Source organism: Sprattus sprattus, assembly GCF_963457725.1.
Source record: "Sprattus sprattus genome assembly, chromosome: 4".
NCBI classification, from domain to species: Eukaryota; Metazoa; Chordata; class Actinopteri; order Clupeiformes; family Clupeidae; genus Sprattus; species Sprattus sprattus.
In genome coordinates, this window is record NC_137923.1 from 2,842,296 (window position 1) to 2,853,629 (window position 11,334).

An 11,334-nucleotide genomic window follows, 5' to 3' on the forward strand; every position below is an offset into this window, starting at 1 on the left:
GGGGAGAAAGGCTGAAAAAACAAACAGAGGCTAACAGGGAGATCAAGACAGAAGCAGAGGACAACAATAAGAGAGAGAGAGAGAGAGAGAGAGAGAGAGAGAGAGAGAAGGGGGGGGGGGGTTATAAATCTAAAATGAGAGGAGCAGAGAGAGAAGACGACGTGCAGATGACAGAGAAAAGGGACAGTGGAGGCGAGAAAGTGTGTGTGTGTGTGTGTGTGTGTGTGTGTGTGTGTGTGTGTGTGTGTGTGTGTGTGTGTGTGTGTGTGTGTGTGTGTGTGTGTGTGTGTGTGTGTGTGTGCGTGTGTGTGTGTGCGTGTGTGTGTGTGTGCGTGTGTGTGCGTGTGTGTGTGTGTGTGTGAGTCAGAGAGAGAGAGAGAGAGAGACAAACAATGAGGATAAGGATGGAGAGGCACAAGGGTTGAAGAGGCAGACGTCAGGCTTAAAAAGAGAGAGAGAAAGAGAGAAGGAGAGAGAGAGAGAAAGAAGGAGAATACATTGAGGAGTGTAAAATAAGGAAGGAGAGAATGTGGTAGGAAGCTGCAGAGCGAGAGGGGGAAGCGGCAGGCCACCAGCTCCAGCCTTTTTTCCCTGGCAAGGACGTTTCAACACAGCCAGAGATGAGATGTTTCTCCCACTACCTGAGTCTAAATCACTGAGCCAACAGTTGGCATTCAAACACACATCCCCTGTCCATCACGGCAACCATTTTGAGCTGAGTCACATCTGAGCAATCTCTCCTACAGAGCAGCAAACACCATTACGAGCCGCTTTAAGTCAAATTATTTAACCCATAGGGACATCTTCGCCGGCATGACAGCGTGTCACATTGGAATCTGGAATCTTCCTAACGAGGATGTTATATTTGAGCACAATCATGTTGATGAACTGCCCCGGCGATCTAAATACAGCGTTGAATTAAGGACAAATTAGCACGCCCCATTGCTAAAGGACTTTGCTAATATGGACAGTGGCACAACAGGCATCTCGCTGTATCTGTACCCCCAGGACCGTTGCCAGGCTCTCCCTGCCAGTGTATTACTCAGCAATAAAGGGAGACAAATGAAGACTGTCATTACAAGCCTGTCATCTGTCTCTGGCAAGCACTGGGGCCCAATTACACTCTCAGATTACGAACACTGTCTGTTTTACACACAGCTAATTTTGTGTTCGTCTGTCGCCTTCCTCGTATCCTGTCCTGCTGGAATGCCCTTAATACGATGTCCTCGCCCCTCCAAATATCATCTGGTGACAAATATGGAGCTGCCAGCTCTGCCAACAGGGATCAGAGTGACCGTTCACAAATGGCTTTCCATTTACAGTTGACTTTGCTCTGGCAAATCACTGATGTCAGTGTCAATTCTTGAGTGGTGGCTGTGTTTCAGTGCTGGTGTGTTTCTGCACAAGCATCATGCAATTCATTTGCATAGATGGATGTGAACAAAAGTGACCCCTTTTAACTGTCCTTAAACGGTCCCCTTCTTGACTGGATGCACATCATATACTACATTTTTGAATAAGGCTTTTATGAAGTGACCTCCAGAGATAAATGACCAGTAAACACCATGGAAACATTCACACGAGCTGTCATTCACATGCTGTGAGGATACAGCTACTGTATTCCTCAAAGATCAGTGGTGACTACAAAGGCTTTCATAATAGAATGACTGAACAAAATCCTTCTCCAGTTGTCCAAAAAAGCATGATAGCAGAAAATGAATAACACATACTTCAGTCCATTTACATGAGGTCTGTACAAATGGTCCTTGTCACCAAATGAGCATAAGGGCAGTGCATTGAGCTTTTAGCAATGACTAAAGACAAAATCCTTATGGATGATGGAAACTACCAGGGGGTGAAGTTCCATGCAGCTGAATACGAACCAGCAACAGCTTCACTAATGGTGGTTGTGAAATGAAACGTGACATGGTGGAAGTAATATATTGTGTTATCATGGTCGTAACATGGTTATGGGGGCTTTTGATTGGAACTCCAAGCTCAAATGTTCAACCCAAGCCACCAGCTGGGAGTAATATACAGAGAGTGAAAAATCACTTCTGACGGTTTGGAATTGAGCAACCTCATTTTCACAGCCTCATCTTTCTAGCTCCACAGACGCAGCTGCCAACAATAAGCATATGGTCTTGGAGGAAATGTGTCAACTGCCATTTTAAAGACATAAAATTGACACTGACCACATGAGACACAGTCCTGTGTCACTTCAAAAGCAGGCGTCCAGACCCCAACACTGAAAAGCCACCGTGTAAATGCTCAGGAAACAAGAATTAAGAAGCGGCTGCAAGCAGAATGTTCCCCTGAGCTGGTCACTCGAGCGCTCTCGAGGACGGCCAGCATTTGTGCGACTTGAGAAAAAAACAGCAATATAGTTTTTTCAAGAACACGCGTAGAGAGCACAATGACGCTTATACAGCACTGTCAGTGTGATCCTGTCGGAAACATCTCACATAAAACTCATGTTTTAAACATTTAATTGATGAATGACGCATGTGGGCCCACAAAGCGTTCCCAATGATCAATCAGAGCCCAATCATACGAGCCATCTGCGCATCTGTTTTGATGAACACATCTTGTGAAGTACTTTCCTCTAACCTCGCACTGCGGCTGAGTAGCGTGCTTCTGATACCCAAGGACAAGTGGGGGGATCCAGGGGCCACGTACGGACGCATCTTGTGAGAGTACAGGTGCATGTGCTCTCTTGGCTGTCATCTTGTGAGCTTCCCTGGAATCACCTTAACAAACAGTCTGAGCTGTCAAGGCTATTAGGATACAGGAGACAGACCTACGCCATGTAACAAAGGCTGCACCCGCGTGCACAGATCTCCATGTCATTTGTATGCAATAGCTCCTTAACCCGCAGGACTGATTGCTCAGGCTTTTCTGAATGCCATCTAAATGGCGAGAGGTTCTTTCCCCCCTTCATTGTAATATCCGAGGTGAATCAACACCTAAGAGAGTGCTATATAAATGCAAATGCCATTGTAGCGCATTGTGCTGCAGATCCATTCTGGGGATATCTATGCCCGCTGTCCATCCGCAGATACCAGCGAGGAATCTTCTTCGTTTCGCTCCTTCCCCCCCCCCCCCCCCTCCCATTCATGTCATTAAATCCAGAGGTGTCAGCTCATATCATTCTCCCAAACAAAGAGGGGGCTGCCAGATCCTTTCAAAGGGACCTGCTCATACAACAGCCTTCTCTGGAAGTATCTGCAAGGAACCCTATTCATTCTCTGCCATTCAAAATCTTTTGGTAGGTGGCGGGGTGGTGAGATGGCATATTCTGTTTGCACAGAAGGCATGTATTGTGCATATGCATATTTTCCTGGTCTCTTTCTATGTACAATGAGGCCGTGTGTGTGTGTGTGTGTGTGTGTGAGTGTGTGTAAGTGTGAGTGTATGATTGTGTGGGTTTGAGTGTATGTGTAGGTGTGTGTATATGTCTGTGAGTGTAAGTGTAAGTGTATGATTGTGTGTGTGAGAGTGTGTGTGTGTGTGTGTGTGTGAATGTGTGTGAGTGTATGTGTGTTTGTGTGTCTATGTGTGCCTGAGTATGACTATACAGTAAAGAGGTGCAGGTGAAGCTGTCATTGGCCTGCGAGCTTGTGATTGCCAACCTGATGACTTTGATCAGCACTGCCGCCAAATGGCCATGGCAGTGTTGCACACAGCCTGGGAAGCAGATGAAAAGGCAAACCCTCTCGTCCCTGTGTTGCATTTCATTAAGGAACACATGTTCGAAATCACTCCAAAGAGGATTTTGGGGAGGGGGGGTGGGGGTGGAGGGGGGGGAGTGCTTGTTGATCCCCAACATGAAAAGGCTGCTTTCTGCTCCACTTTTTCATTTTGTTTAATTCGGCTGCAGCGAATCATTGATGTGGTGGGAGGGAAGAGAGGAGTGGAGCGCACATGTTTAATCTCCCGACTGGCTGACGAAGGGTTTCCAGTGGCCAGGGATGGGGGGGGGGAGGACCTCGTCCAGCTGCCAAACGCTGTAGAGGGCGGGCAGGGAAGGAGAGATAGAGACAGAGAGAGAGAGAGAGAGAGAGAGAGCGGAGGAGACAGAGAGGGGCGTGCCAGGCCTGGTCGTCATTAGAGTGCATTTCAGGGGTTTGGGCGGTGGGGGGGGGGGGGGTTCATGGGGTAGGGCGAGGATAGAGGAGGGGTGGAAGTGCAAGTTGGTTTTGGCAGCACAGAAAAGGGAAATGCAAATAGACCACTGCTGTAGCAGATTCCCTGATGCTCCCACGCAGGCATCCACCATCAAAGGATCCGCTCCAATTAAGGCAGGACTCAAAGCCCCTTCTGCCCCGCGCCGCACACCGCATGCAAACTCGTGCTGAATGCGAACGGACACTCAACACCCAGGGATTCCTCAACAGTGGCCACGTGGGAAGATGCCGAAGTTGAGAATTCACGTTGACGGACACACTGGAGGGGGATATTATGCATACGGGCGTCCACTAGAGCTGGAGTGTATCACATGGTCGTCCCTCTTTAACTTCCACACACAAGGAAAACGAATGTCCAATTGTACATTATGTAGCCGTGAAAAAAACGAACTGTTTAATTCCAAGGATCCTCACTTTGTGCTGCTCTGCATTAAACAAGCTTGTAAGTCAACGTGTGCTCAGTGAAGACACTGAGGTCATTAGCAATAATTGTTGATATTTCCAAAACCCTCCTCTGAGGCATGAACATGCATTATTCATCCTGCCCTACTTGACCATATAATCCATTTCAGTGTTCTCTTAATCGGTTTGTTATATTCATATTCAAGAGTTTCTAAAGAAGTTCTAATGGACACCGCATTGCTGTACGAACTGGCTTCAGCCTAACAACATAGATGGGGGAAGGCTGTCTGCTAGGGGTGTAAAAAAGAATCGTTTTGCATCGATGCATCGATCCAACAGCCGACGATACGATGCATCGACACGTCCGCAAGAGTATCGGTTTAAAAAAAAAAAAAAAAAACTTTGATGAGTATTTCTATTTTATAGTGAATGAAGTAGGCCTACAGGGGTATTTTTTGTTACCATTTGCTGCACTCATTGCACTGATTTTGTGGAGCATTGTCATTTTAAATTTGAGTTAACTACAGGCCTATTTTTTGTTACCGTTTGCTGCTAGTGCACTTTTGCACTGATTTTGTTGAGTATTGTTATTCTATAGTGAATGTGGTATAGGCCTATTTTGTTACTTAACACTTTGTACTTTGTACAGTACTTTTTGATGCAAGGCCTTTCAGAATCTATAACAGGGGCATTATTATTTTTCAGTGAATGAGGTTGTCATAGGCCTAGGTGGAGTACAACTTTTCTACTTCTGTTATTGGCTGTTGTTTCTCAAATGCATAACGATATAACAGCTTTCATTGATTTATTTCAAATCTGAAACATTGTCTAGCCTGTAAGGTAAAAAAAAGAACAAATTAATCGAATCGAATCGAATCGAATCGTATCGTGGTGTATTCATGAGTATCGAAAATAATCGAATCGTTGGGTCAGGAAATCGATACTGAATCGAATCGCCATGATGGGTGTGATTTACACCCCTACTGTCTGCCATCGGTTGCTTGGAGACTAACTCTACTCTACTAACTCTCTAGTATCTATACTGCTATCCTGCTATAAGTATAGTGTGAATATATTTTGGTACCCTCTCCTGTCACTATCTTAGTGCATTGTGCCTCTTGCAAGTAATTGTAAGTAACATGTAATTAGGCCTACTTTTAGCAAGAAGGTGAAACATGTACTCTTCCTATCTATAAAACATTTTTAAATGACCAAGTTACCACTTACCTAATTATGTAATTGTTTTTTCTTACACTGTATTTCACAGTTGCTTATCCTGTGATTTACACTTTAAAAAAGTATTTGGCCATGTTGTAATAAGATGTCTCTTGTAACTAATCTAAGTAACATATAATTACTTTTAGAATTACAATGCATTTGAAATTATAGTTATACATTCCTTCTTCATAAAATGTTGTTACAGATGGGTATTACCCGCTAATAACCCCTTACTTTCACAATCATACACTTGACTTGTTTTTTTGTACACTGCACCTAACACAGGCACTAACCCTGTAATTAGCGGGCTGTAATTGAAATTGTATCCCACAGTCTAACATTGTTCCACATTGTTCCTTTGCCTGTGCCTGTCCATTGATTAGGAAAGATGGTGAACATATAACCCTCCTTTACTGCTCGCTTTGGTTCTACAGGTATGAGGTATGCACACAAGTGCTTATTATACACAAATAAGGGCAGGATAGTGCTGAGAAAAAAACCTGGAGTTTAAATCTCTTTTGGTCGAGATCCATTGAAACTAATGGCATCTCTTTTCTCCATGCTGTCCCTGCCTCCTGACCTCCACAGGTAAACATTTTACTCATTTGTTTTACTCAAACACTTCGTCAGGTCTAGATCTAGGCATCAGTCTCTTCCTGCACATCTCACAAGTCTACGTTCTCTCATCACTATTGTAGAGCGCACTGTCTCTTAAATTATGGAGGGATGGTACATCTTCAGAGAAGACACTGATAGAATCTATAGGAACCGCCCATTATAGAGCAGGTTCATCAGTAAGCTGTCACATCCGACATGTTATATCAAGACAAATCTTCCACTGTAACACTTCATTATTAATGGCCCCTCCTTGTTCTATAATTCAACAGGATCAGGAACAGGACACTGAAAAGAACTTTAGTTTAGACTGCTAGAGAGCAGAAAAGATCAAAGACCACTGCAAAGACCACAAAGCACAGAACTTCGGAGATGGTCAAGGAACGTGCTGTTTCCTGACTGCATGTTGAAAGGAATTTAAAGTGGGCACAAGGAGATGTTCGACTGATTGAAAATCTGTTATTTCTTTATTTTCAGAGGACATTATATGATATGCGGGCTGTGTGGTAGTGGAATTGAGAGTGTTTTAGTATAGGCCATAAATGTTTTGCGGCTGCAACTTTGCCTTGCAGTCCATCCATCAGAGCCAGCTGGAAGGAATCCAGTATCGGCTTTTGGGTGTGTATAAAATACATACAGCATAAAAACTATCAAGTGACGCTGCCATGGTCCATCTTAGAATTGAAAAAAATATTTTGCTTCTAGAGGACATGTTCAACCCAGCATGAGAGTGAAACATGGAATGGAGTCTGATCCTTGCCTTTCCCTGATGTCAATTAAAATGGGAAAGTCAGACAAACTGGTTATGAGAAGCGCGTGTGAGAGAGAGAGAGAGAGAGAAAGCGAGAGAGAGAGGGAGAGAGAGAGAGAGAGAGAAAGAGAGAGAGATAGAGAGAGAGAAAAAAAGAGAGAAAAAAAGAGAGAGCCTGATGGAAATCTCTTAGGGGACTATGAGGTTCAGTGAGGTTCTCCTCCTTTGTTCCCTGGATCCTCAGCATGCAATCCACAGCTGTGAAATTCATACTATCCAAGAAGGAGGATCAAACAACGACTCAGACTGCTGTTAAACTGACATGTTCCTCTGCTGTATTCGGCACAAACATGTTCTGGGAGATTGTTAATTACATTTGAAAGAGGAAGGCGAACTTTGATGACCACAGAGTGTTAACTTAAAGATGACAGGTTTTAACTATCAAATACCAATATGCACATACTAATTTCAGATGAGACTCTTTGATATGGAAGGCAAATGGTAATGTGTTGTACAACTAAGGCACAGCACAAATGCAAGGTGCTCAATAAGGGGATGTCTTTTCAAATGTCTAGAGCTGTTTGCTTCAGGGCTGCGGGTACTTTACTTTACAGATGACTTCTTTTATTTAGCTCTTACTAGAATCTGTCTGTTCAAGCGACTTACACATTTTTTCCTATTATAATACAAAGTTCAAAGATAATACAAAGTGGCTATATTTTCTTCTAGTTGAGACTTCATATCTATATTTAGAAACAAATAACCTACACATACCATGAACATTTACAAAAATGTAACCATTTAAAACCCTCAAGTTGGCACCTAATAAGTATCCATCTGATCTATCTTTCTTTTACAAATTTGGTAATAACAAAATGAGGTTTATTTTTCAAATTTTCACCACAGACCTTGAACACAAGATCACTGAAGCTCTCATCATTTTCTGCCTGTAGTGGATTTGCAAGGTTAGGCTCACTCAGTCCTCAACTCTCAACTAACACCGGAGAATCCGAAAATATATGCTCCACTTTCAAACAGACAACCATCTGACTGGACAGCTTCTAAGACCTCCCGAGTTGCTGAAAATAAACCTGCCAGATGAGATAATGGGCAAGTGGCAGATGTACCCCCCAACACCAGAGCAGGGTTCCCCCACATGGGACCCGGTCCCACCTCATCACCTACCAAAACTCTGGAGACTCTCCAGCCACAGAAGTCACTATGACAGGGATGTGAGCTTCAAAGGGCAATGTCATATAGCAGCAGGCTCGTGCGTCACAGGGAATCACCTCGAACCTCTGCAGTGCGGTAACACCTGAGCTAAATTTAATTAGTCTCAGTCCTGGTTCTGTCCGAGCTGGCATTGAAAGTACCAAGCAAGAGACGACTCCACGCGCTCAAGATTAGCATATAGTTTGCTGTCATCATTTTTTTTCTATTTTTACATCACCTTACCTTGCCAACGTAGAGCGGTTCATCACCTGTGAACTCCTCCAGGACAAAGAATTGATTCCACACCCAGCTGCGCTTCTGCCTGTGTGCTAGCGCTCCTGCGCCCTGGGCCCTGTGGGACAGGCGAGGGGCCCGTGGGAGAGGAACTGAATTTAGAGTCATCCCAGAGCATCCCAGCTCCCACTGGGCCACCAACAGCAGCAGGGTTGTCTGGCTGATCACACTCCAGATAAGGGGCCTGCCTGGCTTCATTTGGACGAGTGTGATATAAAAAGAAACAAAATGAAATGAAATTCGAAAAAAAGAAGAAAAAAAAGAAGTAGTCTTAGAATCCAGCAGCGTCTGGAAGAAGCTCAGCACAGGCACTGTTCCAAGTTTGACTCAGGCTTTTCTATGTCTCTCTACAAAGTTCCAGTCTGGAATCAAATGGTGGGCTTGATCCGTCTCCACAGCACCCAGCATGAAGGGCATACGTCACTGTCACAGAGCTGCTGTCTTCTCACCTGAAGAAAAGAAAAGAAGAGAGGGAAGGTAAGTGGTGGCCAGGGGGGGGTAAAGGGGTAGGGGGTGGGGGACATTTTATCGATAGGTGTTTGCTATGATACATCACACAGTGTTCTGATGCTTTCAAACAGGGCCCAGTGATGGCCTTTGCCATTCTCAGGTGCGCATCATCATCATGAGTGAAGTGCAATCAAATGACTTGTGAGCCTTGAAAGACGGACACGAGAGGTCCAGGTGTGCAAGCACAGCTGCAGGAAAGCATCACAGACATACAGCTCTATTCTTAAGGACACTGAAAGAGACAGACAGAAATAGACAGAGAGAGGGTGAGAGAGAGAGAGAGAGAGAGAGAGAAAAAGAGAGAGAGAGAGAGAGAGAGAGAGAGAGAGAGAGAGAGAGAGAGAGTGAGAGAGAGTGAGACTGACAAACAGATGGACAGAAAAGCAAACTGCCGAACTGAAGAAATATAACCGTCTTGGAATACACAGCTCTAATCCACACATCAAGTTTAAATCTTCATTGAGAAGGTGTTGTGATCAGATTGTATATCCAAGGCACAGTTGCCACTGGGAGCAACAGAATAAAGCTAAGCTCAACAAGCCCGCTAACCACCAGCATTATTAATAATACATTGAACAAAAGCATTAACAACAAATGAATCAATCACCCAATAATGCATTAAGTTTGCCTGCGAGCTAAAACGTGTCCTTAACATGATAATAGACTAGACACAGACAGACGTAAAATATTCCTACTCAATGACACATCATTTTTATAAATAAGCTATACAGCACTTTTAACTGCCATTTCCTCTGACAAAAACTTCAACATAAAATCAAACTATCCCAAAAGAGTGCTGGAAACCAGGACGTGACACTGAGTTCTAACGGCAGTGTACAACTGCCTTTCAAGGCAATATAACCTTGGGTAACGGCAGAAATGTTCCACTTGCAAAATCCTCCTAAGGGGTCCCAGGAGAACCTGACTGCATGGAAACCTTTTAGGTGTTTCAAACAGCCTTCTTAAGTCAAACACTTACAGTCTGGGGGAAAAGAGAAGTTCAAACATGATTTCGGGCAGAGTAATACAGGTTCTCTCTAGGGAAATTTGCCCTCCCTACAGTTCACAAAGAACTAGTACAGGCCTCAAACTCACAGTTTATTTTGATTCTGAAGTGAATTGTCTCAGAAATCTCTTGTTATACCCCAAAGATCCTTCTAGGCAATGTTTTTTAAAGGCAGATCAAGCCTTCGAGCAAAGCCACTCTGTTTAAACAAATGAAGTACACCTTTCTATCGGCTTCTAACACTTATAGGATTTAATAAACTAGCGCATAGAAAAACCTAGGTGTGCCTGTGTCATGATGCATGGCATGATAAAGTCTAGAGCGCTCAAAGGAATAGAAATTCACTCACTCTACAGATAAGATCCTGACATGATAAATGGAATCTGGCTGAAATCGAACAAGCACTTTTCTTTCTCATTATCAAAACATCTGGAGGGAGAATCTACACAATCAGTGTGTCCAGACTAGTCAGAGGTGTTTCCCTGCATTCTACTGTGCTCCCTTGAGGCTGAACACATGGTGCAGTCCAGTGCAGTCCAGCTTCCCACCCTGCCACTGCTGGAGAGAGTCGGGGCCTTTTCTCCATGGCGACTGAGCCCGGCTATCTCAGAGGGGAGATGTCTGATCTAAACCCGCCTAATCTCTTTTATAAGCCTCACTTATAGGGGGAATTACCAGTGCTTAGCAGCTGATTACATCTCAAGCCTTTTAAAACACCTACAATTTGGCCAATATTTGAAAATGACAGGGGGAAGATGAGCGAAGATTTAGCGGCTGCGGTGGAAGGCTTTAAACGGTTGAGTCATCTCAGGGATCTTTATCGCCTCGATTGTAGCCCGAGCTTCATCCCCAAAGTCATGTGTTTACATTCCGCACATACAAAGTGAGCCTCGCGTTTTCATAAAATAGTCGACTAGCATTTGAAGAATAGGACCACAACCAGACTCATCTACATAAGCTCATTCATCAGTGCAGACATTCAGCCCTGATGTCATGTCTGTGTTTGAGGGGGAAAGAGGGCCTGCCTAAATACAATGCTGTTGAAGTGTATAAGTGAGTTTGCCAACATGGCAAACCCTAACAACATTTTGAAATGGTGTAAAAAAAAAAAAAAAAAGCCCAGATGATTCACTAATATT

At 44.0% G+C, this 11,334-nt stretch overlaps 1 protein-coding gene across 1 annotated transcript in view; it reads right to left on the minus strand.

Annotated features, from left to right (window-relative positions):
- The window catches only part of cdh7a (cadherin 7a), a gene marked incomplete at both ends in the record, with an annotated part of 38,706 nt that extends 29,829 nt beyond the window's left edge, over positions 1 to 8,877 (minus strand). Inside the window, one exon of the mRNA XM_080837270.1 lies at positions 8,629 to 8,877. Coding sequence (XP_080693396.1) covers positions 8,629 to 8,877 — 249 coding nt within the window. The remainder of the gene's footprint in view (positions 1 to 8,628) is intronic.
- Between the last annotated feature and the right edge of the window lie 2,457 nt (positions 8,878 to 11,334).